This window comes from Mirounga angustirostris, unplaced genomic scaffold (assembly GCF_029215605.1).
Source record: "Mirounga angustirostris isolate CCGP_5_RB_7025 unplaced genomic scaffold, mMirAng1.0.hap1 SCAF_7, whole genome shotgun sequence".
Classification (NCBI taxonomy): Eukaryota; Metazoa; Chordata; class Mammalia; order Carnivora; family Phocidae; genus Mirounga; species Mirounga angustirostris.
This window is the reverse complement of record NW_026991715.1, coordinates 47863701-47887731: the sequence shown is the minus strand read 5'-3', so window position 1 is coordinate 47887731 and position 24031 is coordinate 47863701. Positions and strand designations below refer to the sequence as shown.

General features: G+C 35.7%; 1 protein-coding gene across 10 annotated transcripts in view; it reads right to left on the bottom strand.

The window, feature by feature from the left end:
• IPO11 (importin 11) overlaps nucleotides 1–24031 on the bottom strand; it is a 208025-nt gene that overhangs the window by 103666 nt on the left and 80328 nt on the right. For all 10 annotated transcript variants that reach the window (XR_010413081.1, XR_010413079.1, XR_010413082.1 and 7 more), the window contains 5 exons: nucleotides 16408–16441; nucleotides 15857–15897; nucleotides 14393–14509; nucleotides 11075–11188; nucleotides 5177–5292 (listed from right to left, as the gene is read on the bottom strand). Coding sequence is in view for 6 of the 10 variants with exons in the window: in XM_064596162.1 (XP_064452232.1) it covers nucleotides 5177–5292; nucleotides 11075–11188; nucleotides 14393–14509; nucleotides 15857–15897; nucleotides 16408–16441 (422 nt within the window). In the remaining 4 variants the exon portion in view is untranslated. The remainder of the gene's footprint in view (nucleotides 1–5176; nucleotides 5293–11074; nucleotides 11189–14392; nucleotides 14510–15856; nucleotides 15898–16407; nucleotides 16442–24031) is intronic.

The following is a 24031-nucleotide window of genomic DNA, read 5'->3' as shown; positions in this document are numbered from 1 at the left end:
TTACCTAGAGAAATGTAAATTTTAATGTTACCCTTCCACAAAAAATATAGGAAACATGGAGCATCAGGTAAAAAGACAGGTGTATCAATTCAACAAATAAGTATAAGAGCATGAAAGTTCTTTTGAGGTAAAGCATCTCTGGTTAAGTTAAAATACAAAATATAAAAATTTGAACTGTATATGAAACACAACTAAATTTCAAACAGAAAAGCTAAAATGTAAACACTGAACAAAGACAGTTAAGTCAAATCTAAATAAAGTAAACCATATGATGATATAGCAGATAAAATTTAAATGCAAAATAATTAAAAAGTGAAAAGTTAATCAATGAATACATACATACTACATCACATGATGCTTCATGAAAGTAGTTTAAATTTTAAATACTGTGTTTATTAAATATTTTAACAATATACAAAAATACCAAAATTTTGTGCAGTGAATTATCTCTTTTAAAAGTTACAGATCAAGAATGCTAGAAATAGTTTTCTGACGGGCAGGCAACTGTAAAGGAGCTTTATATCTTGTCTCTCCACCTATGGTATCATCACGGTTGTATAGTACACAGGATAGTAAGTTTGATTTAAATTCTTAGCTGTGTATTATTTGCACTACTTCAGTTGTATCATGTGCAGTCTCTTGACCAAGCCTATTTTTAAACTCTGTAGAGTATCATTTTATACATATTCCCTGCTACAGAATTTGTATTGCTTAGCTCAGCAAGAGACTGTCTGCATGGAAAGATTAATAGCACTGATTAGCCTTCTAATATTTTGCACTTTTTGAAATGTTTTTTTTTTTTACCTGATTCTATTTAAAAGTTTACAAAATACTGAAATAAAACCATATTGACAAGTTAAAAAAAAAAAAAGAATGCTAGAAATAAAAAGGGACACTGACACAAGAAAACTAGATGGGTATTTTAATAAACCAGTGTCAAAATTAAAAAGTAAAACACTGATTTGAACTATACAACCCACCAGTTAGAAAGAATAAAATCTGCTTCTTTTATATCATCATTACTATTGATATGAATATGCTACAAAAGCAAAGCCTATAGTCATTAAAATTCATATTAATTTTTAAAAAACTGAACAAGTGATATGTTGTATTTACAATGCAGTAAGTCCAGACCTCAATCATACACTTTAGTACCAGCAAAAAATAAATGAGACTGAGTCAAAGGAGACATTAAAAATCCACAATGCTACCACCAAAATAAAAAACAGGACATTATATGTCAAGACTTTAGGGAAATAGGCAGTTATAAGCCAAGACAAATTCATAGCTTTACATGTTTTAGCACTTAAGGTAATAAAGTAACAATTTTTTATAGCTTTAAGAAAATATACCCAGCTAAGTGTAGGAAGTAAAAAATCTGAAGGAGAAATAAAGTAATGAAAGGATAGAAACATAGGAAAACTCATAAAATCTAACATGTACTTCTTTCACATTAATAAAAAGAAAAATCTCTAATAAATGTACTTTAGAGGCAAAACAAAAATAAAACTGCAAATAGCAGAGGTAAGGCAAATGTATGTAAGGTTTTTTTTTTTTATTAGTATCTTAAGGTATTAAGTACCCAAATTGTAACAGACATGGAAAATCAAAACCCAAGTATGTATAAACTAACAACTAAGAAACAACTTCAGAATATTACCAAACTATGAATGACTCCCCAGCCACTGCCATGAATCCATTTTCAGTTCCCTTTATTACTAAATTTTCAAATCATCCAAAGAGTTACTGTATTATAGAGATCACTCCAGTATGAAAAAAAAAAAAAAATCACTTTTAAAAACTGGTAAATTGGTAAAAGAAACATGACACTGATATGAAATCAGTATCACAAAATACGGACTGTCAATCCAACTCATTTATAATTAAAGGAAAAAATAAAATCTGATAAAATACCAGAAAATAGACTTGTATGACATATTAAAAGTAGAATTCACCCTAGCAAGAAAAGTTTATTTCAGGAAATCATTTTTTAAAGAAAGTGGTTTTGGGTTTGTTTTTTTGTTTTGTTTTGTTTTGTTTTTTTAAGGTTCTAAATCTCCTAAGTGGATGGCAAAAGGCAATCAAACCAGTTTTTTGGTTTTGGTTTTGGTTTTTAATAATGAAGAGCATATTACAATTAATGGTATATAGCTGATGCTTATTGTTGACCAGTCTCCATTACCCTATGTATTTCCTTTAAAAAGAAAAAAAAAAATACTAGCCCTTTATGCAGGTTTGTTCAAATGCAAGGTTTGTTCAAATTCTGCTTAAAAATATTTTATAGTATTACATGTTCATATGAGGAAAGAAGAAAAAAAATTACCAAACTGAATCTCAGAAGGTAGGTCAAATGACAAAAACTTAAAGTAAGTAGAAAGTGGAAATGATAAATATAAGAGCATTAATAAACAGAAAACAAAAATACAACAAAGAGAATCAAATCCAAAAGTTGGTTCTTTGAGAAGGCTAGTTAACACTGACAAATCTCTAGCATGTTAGATCAAGAGTGGGGGAATAAACTTGACGGGGAAAAAACCCCACATAATCAGTCGGAAGAGTTTTACCTGGTATATATGACCACAAACATCTCTTGCTACTGATTATCCCTAGTAAGTTCAAATTCCCATTCTCCAAGATAATTATTTTACATCTTTTTTCTCCACAAATCCCTCGTATCTTATACATACTTCAACTCCAGCCGTTAACACTATACTGATGGCTACAGTTCACATTTAGTTGAGAAAACGTATCTATTTGATCGAACACCTTCCCATCTCATCCCACTATAATACAAAAATCCATCTTCCTGCCCCCAGTTAAAATGGATGAAGTATCCCTGATGCTATTTAAACAAACAAACAAACAAACAAACCCTACATAGGCTGAATCCCATCCCTTCTTGCCTCCAATTATATCACTCCTGAGGCTCATCCATCCCTCCAGACCCTGCATCCCCCCACACCAGCCAACTGCTGCCCAATTTCTACACTCCTCTTCATAGTAAATGCTCCCGAAGTTGTCAATGCTCACAGTCTGTACTTAAATAATTTCAATTCTAACTTATTCTTACCACTTCACTGAAACCCCTCCTATCATCTCCATGGGCCAAATTCACTTCTTTGTACTCCTCTAACAAGGATAATCAGCAACATTTGACATAGCTGACCACTCTCTCTTTCAGGAAATATTCTCCTCTCTTGGCTTGGTCTTCCTGCTCTATCACTAGACAGCTCTTCTCTGTCACCTCTGATGTGACCTTGGAATCTGGGATTCTGACTGTTGCACACCTGCCCTTTCCTTCCTAGGCAATCTCAATGATTCTCGGGCTTTCAATGTCATATACAAAGTGCTAACCACTTTACAAACACTACCTCATCCTCACAACAGCCATGTGAGGTAGGAATTATACCTCCTCATTCTACAGATAAGGAAACGGGAGTTTCACAGACAATGATTACACACCTAATGCAGTGGTGTAACTGGGATTGGCACCTACATCTGATTCCGAAGAGGTGTTCTAACTAAGAAAAATATATGAAGAAATGTGTACCCTGGTTCGATCTAAAGAATCTCAGCTACTAAGCAATTTGGCAAAACAAAAACAAAAGCAAAAAAAAGTCACAAGTACTCTAATGATTTCATTTTGTTTACATATAACTAAAAAGACCACTATTAACAGAGCAAGTACTTTTATTATTACCTGCTCATGTAATCCTTAAAAAAATTTATAGACCTTTAATGCACACATTAATATACTGAGTCTACTAATATATATACACATATGCTAATATATTGTTAAGTATCTGAGTCTATCTCATTACTATAGCTAATATTTTTAGTTTTTCTAATAGTTAACATCATATAGATACATGTTTACAGAAATGTGCCAGAGACTAATGTTTTAATTTATAATCTAGAGTAGGGACTGGCAAACTGCAGCTCATGGGTCACATTCAACCCACACCCTATTTCTGTAAATGATGTTTACAGCCATTTTATATACTATCTATGACTACTCTGGCACGAAAACAGCAGAGGTGAATAGTCAGGATAAGAGAACACATAGCTTGGAAAGCCTAAAATACTTATTGTCTGCTCCTTTACAGAAAAAGTATGCCAATATCTGATCTAGAGTAATCCATCCTGCACAAATAAAAATACATGAATATAAAAGGATTCAACACATGCTAATTTGCAATCAAACCATCTAAAGTCATTTAAGTTCAAACAACATAACCCAGAAAATATGAGAAACCCAACTTGTGAATTGAATATCTACCTGTTTTAAAACCGTTCAGGTAGTATTCTGCTATAGATCATTAATTTATAATTTGCACCAATTTCTAAAAATCAAAAAACTGTTCATTCCTAAACATCTAAGAAAATACTAAGGCAGGAAGGAATGAAAGGAGGAAGAGAGAGGAGGAAGAAAGGAAAGCAGAAATGTTCACTTTCTCTACAGTTATTTCTGTGATTTTCATTTTTTAATTTCAATAGTTTATATATCAGAATGTTTAAGCCTTTCCTGTATTACAATTGGCCCTGCAGAAAATTGCTGCTATGTGTAAGATAAGCTTAGTAAAGCAAAAGGATTTTCTATGTTCTGGCACAGTTCCTTACATAGTGGTCAGTTACTACAGGTCTGTGGTACAGTCACCTCAGAAACAGAGTTTTTCCTTTTTACTTTTCAACATGACATACTACTCACTTGGTAAAATAATTAGTCAAGTCAAGACTAAGTAGCCTCAGCATTTGGGGCTGAGGTACAGTATCTCAATACTTACTGGGTAAGGTAGTAAGAGGCTGAAAAATAACTCAACACCCCCCAAAACATCCCATTTAACAGGCTGCAAGTTTTAAGTCATTTTTAGTTTTGAAAATTTATTGCGCTCTCCCATTTTACATTTCAAATTCGCAAATATTAAATGCAGCCAAGTTCTTACTGAAATTTTCCCTTTGAACTTTGACTACTAAGAGCCTACACTGAGTGACAGCTGCCAAGAACAGATGGAGCTATTACGTTACCCAGTTCAGGGAAAGTGATTTCATGTTTTTGTTTTTAAATGCTGAATTTTTAAGCCCTGTTACATGACCTTTGCTTTATTGGCATGAGAGTATGGAAGGCCGGGGGTGGGGGTGGGGGGGGAAATCCAGGGTATCAAATTTTTCCTCTTACCATAATTCTAAACCATCTTCCAGAAGATAAACATGTGGAGGCTGGGAAACATCTGTACTCAGTTGAATAACTGGGAGCAGGAAAGGGTACAGGTTCTTGCTGTCTGCTCCTAATCCCTATGGGAAGTATAAATAAAACTTAACATAAGACACTCTAAGATCCCACTCCCACCAAAAAAATAACCTATCATATAAAAAGGTCCTAAAACAAACTTATAAAAAATAAATCAATCAGATTTTCTGGGATGGTCCTAACTACAGCACTACTAAAACAAGGTTAGTTCTGTTTACAACTGAACAGCAAGTAGCAAAAAAACACTATTCAATTGCCTAATGGTAATAAAACCATGTACACCAAGGCTATAAACATCTGTTCGTTTTAAGAGATTCCACATATAAATAATTTCTCTTCTCTACTTAAGAAGTACTAACACTGCTATATTAAATTCTATAAATCATCTCTAAATGAACCCAATCAAAATGTTCATCAGTAAAATAACTGTATCATAGTACATTCATATTCCAGAATACTGAGTAGCCAATGAAAAAGGATTAGGCATGGAATGAAAACAACCTCAAAAATAATTACTAACTGGATTTAAAGGGCACAAAAGTGTGTGTATAACAATTGCACAAGGTCTAAGAATTTTTAAAAATATCTACCTATATGCATATGAAATAGATGCATAAAAACGTTTCTAGGGAGCATATAGAAAAAATTAACACTAATTAAATATGGGAAGGGGAAAAGGATGCTGGAAGAGGGTAAAAGAGATTCTTTCTTTGGTTTGTAAGTTTTTTTTTTTTTAAATGAACAATTTTTGCTCGTATTACTGACCCAAGAACACAAAGATGGAGGAAGAAGAGGGTTTTATCTCAAGTTCTAGTTTGCCTAATAACTGTCTTACAGAGGTTGACTCAGGGAAGCACACTAAGTCTAAGCGCTCTACAAGAAAATGAAATAGATAAAAAGTCAATTTCTAATCCATAATAATCTCTCTAATCTGATAAACACAGAAAGGAAACCAATAAAGTATCAAACACCTCCCTTATTTAGGAAATAATTCAAATATCAATACAGTTTATAATAAATTACAGTGCAACAAAATCTACATGTATTTGACGAACCATGAGAGACGATGGACTCTGAAAAACAAACTGAGGGTTCTAGAGGGGAGGGGGGTGGGAGGATGGGTTAGCCTGGTGGTGGGTATTGAGGAGGGCACATTCTGCATGGAGCACTGGGTGTTATGCACAAACAATGAATCATGGAACACTTCATCTAAAACTAATGATGTAATGTATGGGGATTAACATAAGAATAAAAAATTAAAAAAAAATCTACATGTATTTATCTTATACTGAGTTCCATCTTTATTAGTGGGGCAGCTACCTCAGTGGAAATACATAAAGTTTCATCCTTCAAAAAGTTTGACCCCTTCTGTAACTAAAAATCAGTTGAAAGACCTTATTAAAGATGTTTTTAAAGAAGGAGGATTATTAAAATGTCACAATTAACAAAGTAGTATACTGGATTTTAAAGTTTAGTTTAATTTCAGTCTCTACAATTCAATCTATAACAAAACAACACAAAGAACATTAAGATAAACCAGTCAAGTTCATTTTTATTATCAAGTAGACCTAAAATTTCCTAGAAAACTTAGAATCCATCTACTTACTTAGCACACATCAATAAACACAAGATGCTAGCTTTAGACATATCAAAGTAAGCAAATGCTAAACATGTAAGAGTCTCTCGGGTCAAAGCCTGAAGACATTCACCTTTGTAGTCTAATGGCCTAAAGAATGTGTCCAATCCCAGATATTCAGCTTTAAATAAATTTGAACATTCTCTTGGCCCACAGTTATAAACTACAAAACACTGTCTCCAACACTATGAAATAATCACAATAGGACATTGTGTACAATACTACAAAAGCTCAAAAGTAAATTCAACAGTTATTAAAATTATGAGACATGCTTCAAGGGGCAGAAATCATACTATACTATCATTACATAAGACAAAAGGGAAAATGAGGTGAAGGATACTCTGTACTATCTTTGCAAAAGCCTATGAATTTATATTTACTAATTTTTTTTTAGGTTAAGGGGGAAAAAAAGAATAATACCCCCTAAATATTGGCATTCCCCAGGGTATTGTTTTTGACTGCCTTCTCCTGTGCCATCTGCATGCTGAAAATGTTCAAATCTGTTACCTCCAACCCTCAATCTCTGAACTCCAAACAGAGTGAATGGCTACAGGACATCATCATCCAGAAGCCAGCTCAAACTCTTAAGCTGACCACTGAACCAACTCACTGTCTTCCTGAAATTGGTTCCTCTTCCTGCATTTCCAAACTCAAGTGACCTGAACCACTATCTACTTAGTGATAAATGGTATCTCAACCACCTCCTGGTTCCTCTTCTTACTCACCCAACATCTAAACAATCCTTCATTCTGTCTAATATTTTTCAAATCTTTTCCCTTCTCTCTATCGCTTTTACTTCAGATCTACATCATCTCCATGGTTAACAGAAAGTCTGCAACTACTTTCCTTGACCTTAGTTTTACTCCATTCCAAACCTTGCCCCCACTGGCGCCCTGATTACCTTTTTATGTCTACGGCCATACCACTCTGAACGCACCCGATCTCGTCTGATTACCTTTCTAAAATAAAAATAACACTCCTTGCTCTAAACTTCAGGAGATGTTCTTTTGGTCTTCCTGACCCTAAACGCAAGCTGTGTACTATGTCCCAGCTACACCAAACAACTCAGCATTAGCAATACTATGTTAACATCTGGAGAAAGCTGACAGATTTAATGCATGCATTTACTACTGTTCTCTGTCAAGAACCACTGAAAGAAACTAGGAGGATGTGCCTTAAAGACCTATAACCATAAGTACAAAGACAGCATAAGAAAAATAAAAGCTGGAAAGACAAGTGGTAACTGACTTAGCAAACTTGGAAAACCAAGGAAAGCCAAAGCTCGAAGCCAGCAGTAAAGTAGCGGCAAGAAGCAGCCTGATTTACATTACAGAAACACCAAAAGACTCAAAAACTGGTAGTGCGAGGTACTTTGGTTTGGGAAGGGGGAGGTTAAAGGTCAGGTACGAAAACTAAGAGGGCCTCCAGAAAGTGTTCACAAAGCAGTTTGATGCCAAGATTTCATGCAAGTCCACAAACAAACCAGTGGCCCTGTTAGATCCTCTGATAAGATAAAGCAAATGTTCTCAAGACAGTGAGACAGGGAGACACCAGGTAATCAAAAGGAGCGATACTATATGAGAACAGGGAGCTGTAAACATGCAAGATGCAGGAAACTGAAAGATTTTTTTTTACTGAGGAAAGACCTCAAAAAATGTGGATCATTCCCTACAAAACAACCCAGGTAGATTATATCCTAGAGGAAAAATTCACAATTAGTAAGTTTCCCATACATTTTCAACCCTCACAATCAGCTTTTTAGTGCCCTAAATTTATATAGACGAAACGCTGATGATTCTTAAAGCTGGGTGATAGTTCCCTAAGGATGACTGATTATACTGTTCTTCCTTTTTCTGTGTACGCTTCAAATTCTTCGCAGGTTAAAAAAATTATAATAATAACAAAAGCAGGTGGTCAAGGATCAAAGGATGATCTCTTTAGTCAGAGACTACTAGTCTGGGTTCCCAGAATATAAAAAATGAAATGAAAACAAAAACATACAAATACACTGTTTCCCTGTTAAGTTTGAAAAGCTCAAGGATGGCAGTGTTATCTACAAAATGCAACTTAACAATAACCCTTAGTATAATCTCATATGACCGAAAAACACATTTTAAGCTACAGTCTCAACTTTAATATTAAGCGTTGTATGCCTTCTTCAAGAAGGGTGGATGACCACTTGGCTGGAAACCTGCACCTTTGGCCTAAACAAAAACACAGGGTACAGAACAGTCATGATTAAAGGAAAAGGCCCTACACTATACTCTATAAACATTACCTGCAGGTTACTCTGGCTTCCTAACACTTCCTGAGGTGACATTGCCTAAGGAGACAAAAGAAGCTGGTTTTTTTCACACCTCGGTCACAAAACTCTCAAACTGAATCTAAAAACACATTTTGGCAGAGATATAATGCAAAAAATGTGGGATCACTCTTCGTTCCGTTACTTATGAGAGCAGTAACCTTATCCTAGCCTTTGTATCCTACTCTGTAAAAGGGATGTAATCGTCACAGAAGATCACAAGAATTAAATGGTAGATAAGAAGAGATGCTACATGAGACAGTTATTAAAAAGAAAGTGCTTTAAAAAATTTTTTGTATCACTATTCATCTATCGGAAACTGCCTTATGTAGGAATTTATAACTGTAAAACTCACCCATAAATATTCAAAAAAAGTGTTAGGGTGCCTGAGAAAGGTTTTTTAAAAACTAATGTTAAAATGGTTTTTTTTGTTTGTTTGTTTGTTTTTTAAAGATTTTATTTATTTATTTGACAGAGAGAGACAGCGAGAGAGGGAACACAAGCAGGGGGAGTGGGAGAGGGAGAAGCAGGCTTCCCGCTGAGCAGGGAGCCCGATGCGGGGCTCGATCCCAGGACCCTGGGATCATGACCTGAGCTGAAGGCAGCCGCTTAACCGACTGAGCCACCCAGGGGCCCCTAAAATGTTTTTTCCCCAATTTTTAACTTACTAGAAAATTGCCAAGTAGTAACTACTAACTTAGCGATCTCCCCATTGGAAAATCTATCATACTTTGGGGCAAGGCCAATAAAAATCACTTGAGCACACCTGGATCCAGATATTCTCAGACTTGGCATTAAGTTCTTCCCTCTCTATCCTCTCACCATCAGAATATAATTCACTATACCCATTCAAATGACACCTACACAGTCTGAAATTTTAGATCTTTCTCTACCCTCTGCACAACCTCGACACCTCAAAGTCAAGATGTCCAAAATCATATTCACTCCTTCCTTCAAAATTAAGTCACCTGTTTCCCTACCTTCTCAACTGATGAAAGGGAAAATTTTTATTTTAAATCACAAAAAAGGAGTGAAAGTGGAGAGTAAATTTATGCAAAAAAGCCCTGAATACCAAGGAAAGTGCATGGAAAGTACAATGGACTGCACAAATCATGAGTCTATCCCCACGGGAGACTGCTACATCCATGAAAGAAAACATCTTTAAAACCATGAGAGACTCTTAACTATAGATAACAAACTTCAGGATGCTGAAGGGGATGGGGTAACTGGGTGACGGGAATTAAGGAGGGCACGTGATGTCACGAGCACTGGGTATTATATGCAACTGATGAATCACTGAACATCCGAAACTAATGATGTACTATATGTTGGCTAGCTGAATTTAAATTAAAAAAAAAAAAGTAGAGAGTATTTTCCAGATGTCAAAAAAAGTCCAAAGTCAACACACAGAAGTAGTTTTTAAAACTGTTTAGATCACACATGAAAAAGACATAAAGTGAGAGGCCTTTCACTACATTAAAATAAACCACAGGCAAACAATGAATAATTTTTAAAAAGAAAAAAAAAGAAAAAAAAAAAAAAAGCCAGAAACCCTAGAATCTTAAGTACAGAGAACTGGTGGTTGCCAGAGGGGAGGTGAGTAAGAAGACTGGTGAAATATAAAAAAGGGATTAAGAGGCACAAACTTCCATTTTTTTAAAAAAAAATAGGTCCCAGAGATGAGAAGTAGACCATAGGGAATATAGTCAGTAATACTGTAATAAAAGTGTACAGTGACAGGTGGTAACCACCCTTACTGTGTGAGCACTGGGTAATGTATAGGACTGTCAAACCACTATGTTGTACACCTGAAACTAACACTGCATGTTAATCAGACTTCAATTAAATATATATATATATTAAATTAAGAAACTGGGAAGTAACTTACCTGAACAAGATGAATAAGTGTTGTCAGAATAGCACATCTCAACATATTGTGCTCTTCACTCTGCTTCCAAAGAAGAGGCAAATACTGTACCAGACATCCTACATATGGTCGTATCTATCACAACAGAAGTAGGGGAAGCAAAAGAACTGTATTAGGAAAGAAGGCAATTTCCTTCAAGAAACAATGACACAACACTATTAAGTCCCAGGCAGGAAATACTTAATATTTACTAAATGAAAGGTATTATGCATATATCTTTTTAAAGATAAATCAGATATTACACAGAGACATACAGTTCTATGGTAAATATTTTTAAAGAATTTTTAAAAAGTACCAGATTTACTGCATGAATTAAAATTTAGGAAAACAACATAACACAGCCAGTTATCTATAGTTTAAAAGAAAATGCTGCCATATCCTGGATCTTTTTTTAATAAAACAGCTTACCTAACTAGCAATAACACTGTTTTAGAACATTGGGCTCCCTGCTCTGCGGGGAGCCTGCTTCTCCCTCTCCCCCACTCTCCCCGCTGTGTTCCCTCTCTCGCTGGTCTCTATCAAATAAATAAATAAAATCTTTAAAAAAAATAAAAATTTAAAAATTAAAAAAAAAAAGAAGAGGAGAAGTCTAATATTTTGGGGTGAAGTGCCATGAGACTTGAAACTAAAATTCAAATGGTTCAACAATAATAATTTGTATATGCACATAGATTAAAAAAAGAGCAATATAGTAAAATGTTAGTAACTGATAAAACTAGATGAAGGATATATGGGTATTATTTACTGCTGAAATATGTCAACGAAATATATGTAAAAAAAAAAAATACTGCCTATACGTAATTCTGAAAATGGTTATACTCTATGGCTTTTTAGGGTAGGCCAGTATCAACTATTTGCTCAACATCTAATAAAACACATGGAATTAAGAACATTTTCTAGACATCAGGCTATAAAAGAAACTAAACTATCAGCTTAATACAAATGAGATGAAAAGTACACTACATGCACTCATCTTTTGGCACCTCCACTCAAAAAGAAAACAGAACAGAATGCAGGGGAATACTATGAGAAGTGCAGTCTTATGAGTTAGTTCATCACGTATAGTGAGGTATCCACTTTCCTTTGTTAACATGTTACTGAAAATGTGAAAATCAAGTACGTGAGAGTACGTGAGAGCCTAACAAATGTTTTAACAAGGGTTCCATCCAAAGGGGATTTAAAAAAGGAAGTACCCAATGACACCTCATGTTTTAGATCTAATTTTCACAGAATATTTAATATTTCACACAGGCCCTTTAATTTTGTCCTTTTCTTCAGAAATATTTAAGTTTAAAGAATGTCTGCCTGACACCCAAACCTGATGATCACCTATTTTTTCTATGTATTTATGGGATCGCTGCTATGGAATAATTTAATTTTAAGTTTTCAGCTACTTTTTCAAAAAGCAGAGAAAATGTGATTTTTAAGTAATTGCACATTAATAGTATTAAGATGGCAACTTCACTGAAACTTCACAATTAAACCATTATGTGTCATCTCACTGTTGTAAGATGGCTCAAACTATTATTTATTGACAAAAATGAAATTTAGCACACAAAAGATAGATCAATGATATATAAATGAGGGAGCTGTTCAAAGGTTAACATAGGAAAGCTCAACAATCAGACTACTGAAAATATTTTTCATAACCACTTCCTACCTGAGTTCTGAAAACAGAAAATGCTACTGGATAACTCTATCTCATTATTTACTGATGATAGAGTCATCTGAGTCGCTGAGGCTATTTGTGTTCTGAAAGGCAAATATGGATAAAAGGACAAAAGCACTTCTACATTTACTAAGTATGAGGAATTTCAACCTGGGATAAAAAGATTAAGAGATCTGGGAAGATGTAGGTAAGAAAATTCATTACCACAAAAAGAAATCTTTAATAAATTTCCATTAGCCAGATGATATCTAAATAAGATTATAAAAAATGGCCAAACCTTGTTTCTAAAATCAATTTTTATAAATGAACAACAATTTATTGTATTTGTATAATGATCTACAGCATACTGCACATTTATAATAATTTCATACTTAGGAAACCTTGTGAGTTCGGTGATTTCAGAATTATCTTTATTATTTTATACACAATGACACAAAGTTAAAGACCTTACCAAAACTAAATAGCAGAGACAGGCACTTGAAATGAGTTTTAGAGCTTCAATTAACTATCTGTGTGATCAAAATCTCTCAATATTCTTTATAAGCCAATACCAAAATGAAATAATGTAACTAATGTAAGAAGAATCCCAGGTGCTAAGAAAATTGTAAGATAATACTATTTTTAAACACTCGGACCTGTATCTGCTGCAAGTGATTAACAGAGACTCAAAACTTCTCCTGGACTTGCATGGTGACTGCATCGGTAATACCACTAAGATGTATGTACTTTAACAAATTCCTTAAAATCTCCAACTATTTGAGATAATAAATTCCAATCCTCACCCAAAGGTTTCTGTGAGGATTAAATGAGAAATATATGAAAATGACTCAGCACAGACATTTTTAACTTGTCCTTATCCAGTAACTGACAGCAAGTCTCATCAGTTGCTTTAGAATTGAAAAACAAGCTCAAGGTATCAGAATTCACTAAAAGATCCAGGAACACACTTCGAATCTGTGGATATGAACTCAGTTATCCTTCCCTAGTATCTCACAGATTTACTTCAGTACTTTTCAAACAAGGATATGCAGTGGTGAACTAGGATATGAGAAATTACTAGGATAATTAGAGGGAAGATTCTTGGATTATCAATTTTTCACACAAATTAGAGGAGAGACAGAGAAGCTGAATAATTTAACAGTTTAATAATATACCTGTTGAAAACTTTACATAATCTTTTTTATATTAAACTAAACATGTACATAATGCAGACCAAACTGTAAAACACATTTAATTTTGAAGGTAAAAATTGACCTCTGAGAATATTTGCATCTGCTGATACACGTGTGGTTATGTCCTCAAACACAATGAATTTTAAGAAGTTTTATTAAGTATAAACTGGATTTACTAAGAGATATAAAATTCTGCACTCTAAACACCTTCATATTACTGATCCCATTTTTAAATTTTAGATTTTAACTTTCTCAAGTCATTTTTTGAAAACTCAAGTACATGTCAATATAACCGAAACCACAACCATATAGGTTATAAGCATTTTAATGCATATTTTAACTTTTAAATAATGTACATAAAGCAAAAACATCAATGCATTCTACACATACTCTACTCACCTCTCTGACATTTATTTTAATGTTTTACAACAAATTTACCTGTATGTTGACTCTTTCAATCACACAAGAAAGGACATGCAAAACATGCATCTTTGTGTCACATTCTGTAACTTGCTGCAGTAGCTGAAAAAGTAGTGTGAACATGGTTTCCAAATACTGCAGGGAAAGAGAAATAAAAGGGGGGTCAGAATAGAAATAGAAATATCTTCACAAACAGAATTAAGAAAATTAAATCAAAATCTCAAAGCAATAAACAGCAATCAACCAAAACCTCAGCATTACCTAAATAACTTCAAATTGTTCAAGTTGCCAGTATTTAGGACGGTGATTCTTTTTTATTATTGCTCAATGGGTCCATTTGAGAATTTAATTCATCCACAAACACAATAATGTTTTCAGAGGAAAACTGTGTCTCAACTTTGTGTTTACACTTTATACCGCTAACTAAACTGCGAATAGTGTCTCTCTTGTCTTTGCCCTTCCATATATGCCTATTGCCAATCACAGAATGTTTTGTTTTGCAAATTCTACTTGTTAAAGCAAAAGGAGTATCAATAACTATACTCGCATACCAGCTCTCTGATGTGGCCCTTAACATATGCTGCATGGAGATATCAATTTCTGTACATATATGTTACTCAAGGAATGACACGATATTATTAGGAATTAGAAAACAAGTATCCCATGTCTGGCTATTGACTCTTTCCTATGTTACAAAATTACAGTAGGAATTAACAAATCACAGGATGCCAGATACTTACATAAAACAAACATGTGACCTTCCAGATAGTTTACTTACTTTTAGGAAGATTTCGAAAACATATTTATTTCATCCAAAAATACCTAATGATTCTTTTACTAATGAAAAACCTGGCTCTATAAGCTTCTCCATGTATGACCTACACAAGAAGTACAGATAGACATTTTATCATATTAACTTTCTTCTTGCCCAGTTTTGTTTTTTTTTTTTTTTTAAGAGAGAGAAAGAGAGAGGAGAAGCAGAGGGAGAGAGAATCTTAAGCAGGCTCTATGCCCACCGAGGAGGCCGACTCCAGGCTTGATCTCACCACCCTGAGATCACAACCGGGGTGGAAACAAAAGTTGGATGCTTAACCAACTGAGCCACCCAGAGGCCCCTGCAAAGTCTTCTTAAGAATCAGTACTACCGGGGCGCCTGAGTGGCTCACAACAAACAGATGAGGATAACCTAAGGAGTAAAAGTAACAGACACAGATAAAATGCAACTAAATGTTTTATAATTGTGAAAAAGAAAAAAGTTTATCAACCCCCAAACAGTTAAGATAGCTAAACAAAAATAAGCAGAATAAAAATAAAGCTATGAATCAAAATTACCAATACAATTACTTCCAAAATAATCCAATATACTTTTAAATTTGGCTTTAATCAATAACAGATACATATAATTTCAGTTATAAAATAACACTTAATATTCAAAGGACATAAGCAGAAATTGTTATCAATCTTAAAAATAAATATTCTTACCGGTAGAAACTGATCAGTTCTAAATTCAAAATCATCAACAGGTAAAGAGTAGTTAAGGAATACTGAGAATATATGAGATATATCCAAATAAAATATGTCTAAAAACCAAATAAATAAGCCATTCAAAAACTACATTTTAAACTAACAAATTTTACAAAAAAATTAACAATTTAAATGTGTTGTTAAAATTCTTCACAATGAAGTATTTTTTTAAAAAAAGATTTTATTTATTTATTTGAGAGAAAGCACAAGTAGGGGGAGGGGCAGAGGGAGAGGGAGACAAATAGACTCCCGGCTGAGCAGGGAACCCAATGCGGGGCTCCATCCCAGGACCTTGGGATCATGACCCGAGCTGAAGGCAGATACTTAACTGAGTGAGCCACTGAGGCACTCATGAAGTATATTTTTTTAAGACTCTATTTTTAAGTAATCTCCACAGCCAATATGGGGCTCGAATTCACAACCCCAAGATCAAGAGTCGCGTGCTCTACCGACTGAGTCAGCCAGGTGCCCCATCACAAAGCAGTATTTTTAAATTCTTTAAAGGATATTTAACTTCAGTGTTGTAGCTGTTTCAATACGGACCTAAAAAAAAAGTACATTATTAGTTTTTAATAATTCTAGAGCTACTAAATATCATTAATATCAAATGGCAAAAGAATTTATTCCAAATCACTTTCTTTACTCTTTTTGTTAATATTTTAAGCCACAGAGCAAATTATCATCTGGAAATAAAAGAATATTCCTCTTACAAAGAGTTGAAAAGAAAAAGTAAAAAGTCCCATCTTTCTCAGTTCCCCATAATTTATTTCAGGAGACTTTAATCCAGGGGGTGCTTCCAGGAAAAAAATAATTTGCCATAAGTGTGTAGAGGGGGTGGGACTGAGAGAACAGTACAAAGGGGTTGCCACAGGGAAAGAGAAGGTTGAGATCAGGGAGGACAGACAGGCAAATGGGCTGGGGCCGGTGAAGCTGGAAGATGTTCAGTGTGAAGAGTGAGGGAGGAGAAAAGTAGTAAGAGGAGGGAAGAAGAGGAGGAAGAACACACATTCCCATCTGCCACCTCCATTACAGGAAATCCTTTAACTATCCAAAGATATATTCCAAGATTTTCTAAATCCCAAAGTTCACAAATACACAAAGATTTGTACAAGTTCCTGACCTTCCCAAATCTTATTTTCTTCGTTTATCAGCATGTTCCCTGGGCAAATCACATCAGGACATCTCAATCTCCCCATTATTTTCTTTCAAGTGTTACCTGTGATTTGGTCAACTCAACTCGCACAGGCTACCATACCCAGAGTTTCCACGAAAAGTAACATGAACTCAAGCCATGACTGAATTCTATATTCTACTCCGTAAAACAATATACCTAAAACATTCCTTTCCCAGCTGAGAGTCATTATTTTCTTAGATGCTACACTTACTGTACCTGAAATAGCAACTGGCTTTTTCTCGGCAGCCATTTTTCAAAGAAACAGTTTTAACCATTTTACAGGAGCTTCTGAAGTTCTGAGAGGCTGATCAGGCATGTTCACCAAATGTTAAGCACTCTACTGTCAAATCCACAGATCCAAGAGCCTACAGTGCAGATGTTTTCTTGCCTGCCTTTACTTTTTATTCACTATCTCTAAAGGCAATGTGAACATTTTCAGACTTTTAAATGATGTAATAAATTTGCTGATTGTCTAATACATGCAAAGCACCATGCCAAGCTGTCTACCACGAAATGACCTAATGAAAACAAGGTGTACTTGTGTGATTAAAACTATTCAATAAGGAACTATTATCTCCCAGGCAATGTTGGATGCTGCAGAAAAAAGCTTTAAGAAAGATCTAGTCTTTGCCCTCAGAGAACTTACATTCTTGAAGGGTACCAGACACCCAGATATTAAATAATTATCAATAAAAATGTCAAACTTGGGCGCCTGGGTGGCTCAGTTGGTTAAGCGACTGCCTTCGGCTCGGGTCATGATCCTGGAGTCCCTGGATCGAGTCCCGCATCGGGCTCCCTGCTCAGCAGGGAGTCCGCTTCTCCCTCTGACCCTCCCGACCCTCCCCCCTCTCATGCTCTCTCTCTGTCTCTCTCTCTCAAATGAATAAATAAAGTCTTTTAAAAAATAAATAAATAAAATAAATAAATAAATAAATAAATAAATAAATAAATAAATAAATAAAAATGTCAACTTGAAAAGCTTAAGAACAGGATAATCCCCTTGAGGACATGGACTGGCTGGTCATCTTTAAATTGTCATCATTTAGGGGCACCTGGGTGGCTCAGTCGTTGAGCGTCTGCCTTCGGCTCAGGTCATGATCCCAGGGTCCTGGGATCGAGCCCCGCATCGGGGAGAACCTGCTTCTCCCTCTCCCTCTGCCCTTCCCTCTGCTTGTGTTCCCTCTCTCGCTGTGCCTCTGTCAAATAAATAAAATCTTTTAAAAAATTAAGTAAAAAAATAAATTATCATCATCTAGTACAGTGGGAGGCATACAGCCGGCACTGTGTAAATAATTAAATTCACAAACAACAGGACATAAAACCCCCCAAAAAGAAAAATGGCAATCAAACTGCCAGCACTCTAACCTTTAATTCTCTTGATTTTTTTTCCACAAAAGGACCACAGATGCTAACTCATACCCGACATCTACACAAGTACAGGAACCAAAAGAGGCATCGGAATAAAAACTAGCTGTGTTTTCCTACCTAACAAAGGGAAGTCAGTGTAGTATTACATTGAGAGGAAGAGATGAAATGGTATGAGATGACTTGTCTGCACTCTAGTTTAACTCCAAAAACAGGAAGCCAAATTAGGAGGGAAAACAAAAAGCCCACAAAGTTTAAGAAAACAGAGGCACATTTAAAATATGACAAAAATAAGAACAAAATTAGCTATTCCTGAGCTATAAAAGAAAGAGGAAGTAATTACCACAGAGACAGTATGAATTTCACAGTGATTCATAAGTAATGGGGAAAAAGTCAAAACCCAAATTTATAGGATAAAGAGCTAGGGAATGTGATAGAAGTAGAAGAGATCTAACAATTCCTAGGACACTAATTGTTCAATAAATACTTGCTAGTAAATGCAAGAAAAGAAAAGAAAAACAAAGTATTCTAAACATGACTTTTCATAGAATAAATCCCTCCGAAGGAGAATTAAATCCCAAGTATCCAGAAATGGATCCAGACTGCGTGAACTCAGCCTACGAGTCTATCCTAACTCCCGCTGAAATCTCAGAAAACTCCTGAAAATTTAACAAGCTAATTCCTTTACTGGGGCAAAGAAGTACCATCAAAGTATAAGAAACATTGGAGGGATCCAAGAAAGCATGAGAGCAAAGGAGAAATGAAGGAGAAGACACCAGAGGTCAGCCCTACTGCCAAAGAGGATTGCTATAAAAGAAAAAATAATCAGATACATACCCTGCTTCAGTGACAGTGACCCTTGGAAGAACTGTCAAAATGACTAATCTGAATTCCACACTTGAACTAGCTCAATGCCTCACCGCTTCCACAGCCTGCCCGTAACAGTAAAGGCCATTCACACGCTAAAACAGCCTGGTGCACGGACCAGAAAGAAATGGCAGTGTCTCAGGGACTGAAGACCACCAGGAAAATGTAAATAAAGTTAAGAGGAAAGAATAAAGTAATATGCTAAAGAGAAACAGAATAATGACTTTATAACATAACTATTTAAGAGAGCCCTCCTCATTCCTGGATCCTCTTTATCCCAATCTCCCAATTCTTTCAATAAACATTATTTAAGGCTTGACTCCATGCTAGGCATAATGGATACTAACATAAGTAATATTACCCTACACATTTGTACTATTACTACTTGCTACTAGTATGCTGATTTTTTTGCTCTCCTCCACCATAAAGTCAAGATCATTCGATTACACTATTTGATGTATTTCTCCTGAAATACATGTGTAAAGTAAGTTTCCTGAAAGGATAAAATCATGTTCAATTTATTCATCTCCTTTTAAGAAAAAAATTCTAAAGCTCATTTTACTTTAAAAAATTGAGATATAACTGACACAACATTGTATTAATTTCAGGTTAAAGCTCATTTTCATATATTCTAAGCACCAGACATACCAGTGTAAAACTAAAACTGACTACAGGAAACTTACTCAAGTTTCCTTTCTTCTGGTTTTAGAGTGGCCTAATAATCTGATGTCTCAAACACAGATTTTTGTTGATATTTCCTTTGGAAATTATATTTACTGAATGTAACTGAAAATTCATTCTGTGAAGAAACAGACTACCCCCAGAGTTTAAAATCTATAGCAGTGTTTTTGAGACACAAATAATGGACAAACAAAAAAACAAAATCAAAATGGTAAGACAGAATGAGTGGCAGAAATGGGAGAACCATTAAAGCCGCAAGAATGGAAAAAATTTCAATGCACCCTTAAAATACATCTGCCCGATCCCAGCTGTACCTCCCACTGTACACTCAGGGTTTGCTGCAGTTCTGTACATGCCACTAAAAGTCTGTTCTTAACACCATTAACTGCCTTTCCCTCTTGAAAATTTGCTGTTTCTACAGTGGTAGTCAGCCTGCCCATAAAAATGTCCATTTCTTTGCTTGAGAGACAACCCCACCACCTTACTTCCAAACTATAAATATTCTGGTTGCACCCAAATTCACATTTCATATAGCCTTTTATAAGGGTGAAAGAGTATGCCAATGCTAATTTTTTAGTAGCTTACTGCTCGTGGTATTGAAGGCTACATAAATAACTGAAGTTAAACTTGCAAAAAAAAATCTGTAATTTCCAAAATTTAAAGACATAACTGGCTCAAAGGCCTTATAAATCAAAAAAGCCTAGTATATTAATCAAATATTCTGGTTAGTAATCATCTGGGGTAGTACAAAAAGAAGGTTCTCCTCACCTAAAATTCAGTCACTCTAATTCACTATAGTGAATAGCACTACAGTAATAGCATAGTGTATAGCACTGTTGTCCTTATAAAAAAAAACAACAAAAATGGAACCACAGTTCTATCACATTCAAAAATAAATTCTAGATAAAGAACCAAGGGTAAAGAAAGGGATTAAACAATGAACAAAAAGAACAAAAGAAAAATCTGATTGCACTAAAATTAAAAACCTTTGCTCAATAAAAACACAACAGAATGAGAGTGGAAAGATAGCGATTCAACTGTATTTGGAAGGCTTTACTTCCTCAATATTTGAAATATTTACGGAAAATTATTACAATGAAAATATGGACACTGGGGAGCGAGCATATAGGTGCTTGTTGTCTAAGTCACTGAATTTTTCCTTTTCTTTGATATAATTCTTTTTTTTTTTTTAAAGACTTTATTTATTTGACAGAGAGAGAAGAGACACAGCGAGAGAGGGAACACAAACAGGGGGAGTGGGAGAGGGAGAAGCAGGCTTCCCACCGAGCAGGGAGCCCGATGTGGGACTCGATCCCAGGACCCTGGGATCATAACCTGAGCCAAAGGCAGACGCTTAACAGCTGAGCCACCCAGGCGCCCCTGGCCTCTGGTATTCTAAGATTTATGGGGCCCTAAACTATCTGAAGAAGTTGCTTTCTCCAGTTGCTGCACTATTTCTACTCTGTCATAGCCAGTCTTAAAAATAATATGGCCATAAGATTTGGAAGCCACACAACCACAGTTGTTCAAGATTAAATCTATCCCAACACCGAAACAGCAATACTCAAGCAAGAGAATATAGATTATGAAAGCCAGAGAACATTCTGATCCATTAATATCTATCTACCTACCTACCTATCCACACATGCATGTGTACATGTATGTATATATGTCTGTATGTTTGTACCCTACTGCCTACGTATGTATGTGTCTGAAGTATCTTCCGTCATTAGCCAGCATTTCTCACAAGTTGAAATAAAAGTAGTATATCCTATATATATCAAAAGGCCAAAGTGTGCAACATTAACTTGGTACCTTACTAAACACAGTCTTTTGTTTGTTTATTTATTTTAAAGCTGAGAATTTTTTTTTTTGATGTAGTGTTCCATGATTCATTGTTTGCATATAACACTCAGTGCTCCATTCAGTACGTGCCCTCCTTAATATCCATCACCAGGCTAACCCATGCCCCCACCCCCCTCCCCTCTACAACCCTCAGTTTGTTTCTCAGAGTCCACAGTCTCTCATGGTTCATCTCCCCCTCCGATTCCCCCCTTCATTTTTCCTTTCCTACTATCTTTTTTTTTTTTTTAACATAAAATGTATTATTTGTTTCAGAGGTACAGGTCTGTAATTCATCAGTCTTACACAATTCACAGTGCTCACCATAGGACATACCCTCCCCAATGTCTATCACCCAGCCACCCCATCCCTGCCATCCTCCACCACTCCAGCAACCCTCAGTTTGTTTCCTGAGATTAAGAATTCCTCATATCAGTGAGATCATATGATACATGTCTTTCTCTGACTGACTTATTCCGCTTAGCATAATACCCTCTAGTACCATCCATGTCATTGCAAATGGCAAGATTTCGGTTTTTTGATGGCTGCATAATATTCCATTGTATATATATACACCACATCTTCTTCATCCATTCATCTGTTGATGGACATCTTGGCTCTTTCCACAGTTTGGTCATTCTGGACACTGCTGCGATAAACAATGGGGTGCACATACCCCTTAGGATCCCTACATTTGTATCTTTGGGGTAAATACCCAGGAGCGCAATTGCTGGGTCGTAGGGTAGCTCTATTTTCAACTTTCTGAGGAACCTCCATACTGTTTTCCAGAGTGGCTGCACCAGCTTGCATTCCCACCGACAGTCTTACTAAACACAGTCTTAAGAAGTAATAACAAGGACAGGGGGGAAAGATGGCGGAGAAGTAGGGGACCAGATTTCAACTGGTCCCCGGAATTGAGCTGGATAACCAGCAGACCACTCTGAGCACCCACGAAACCAGCCTGAGATATAAGAAGATCTGGATCTCTACAAAGAGAATATCACAGGCGGTTGGTTTTGAGGTTCGAAGTGGGGAGCCGTGATTCCGCGGACAGATATCGGAGGATAAACGGCAGCGGGAGGGTGCCTGGCTGTGGGGATCCTACACCGCCGGTGAGCGACAGCCTAGCTCGCTGGGGACGGGCACAGACTCGCAGACCAGTAGCAGCGGGGAAAGGACTTTAGGGCAGCCCCCGGGGCAGACACCCGGAGCAACTGGGGTCATGCAGGCGAACTGCATCAAAATCCTAGACAGAACATAGGCAGTAACCTCTTTGACACTGCCCACAGCAACTTCTTTCAAGATACATCTCCAAAAGCTAGTGAAACAAAAGCAAAAATGAACTTTTGGGACTTCATCAAGATAAAAAGCTTCTGCACAGCAAAGGAAACAGTCAACAAAACAAAGAGGCAACCCACAGAATGGGAGAAGATATTTGCAAATGACATTACAGATAAAGGGCTGATATCCAAGATCTATAAAGAACTTCTCAAACTCAACACCCAAAAAACAAATAATCAAGTCAAAAAATGGGCAGAAGATATGAAGAGACACTTCTCTGAAGAAGACATACAAATGGCTAACAGACACATGAAAAAATGTTCATCATCATTAGCCATCAGGGAAATCCAAATCAAAACCACATTGACATACCACCTTACACAAGTTAGAATGGCCAAAATGGACAGGGAAAGAAACAACAAATGTTGGAGAGGTTGTGGAGAAAGGGGAACCCTCTTACACTGTTGGTGGGAATGCAAGTTGGTACAGCCACTTTGGAAAACAGTGTGGAGGTTCCTCAAAAATTTAAAAATAGAGCTACCCTATGACCCAGCAATTGCACTACTGGGTATTTACCCCAAAGACACAGATGTAGTGAAAAGAAGGGCCATAAAAGGGCTATAAAAGGATCTTAAAACACTGTCTTCTTTTATTCTCACTAAAAAATTATATATTCACTGAATATTAAGAGTAGTTTATGTTATCATGGTACACATGTGAAAACAAGAAAAGTATGGCCCAAGCCTTTGCTGAAAAACAGGGTTATCGGATGCGTTCAAAAATGTTTTAAAAGGAGTATACCAAGAAATGATTAAACAAGAAATTAGCCTAATTCGGGGGGCGGGGGGGGTTGAGAAATCACTTAATTTTATGTAAAAATAATTTGAAACTCAGGAAAAGACAACTAAACTCAATCTTTTCAA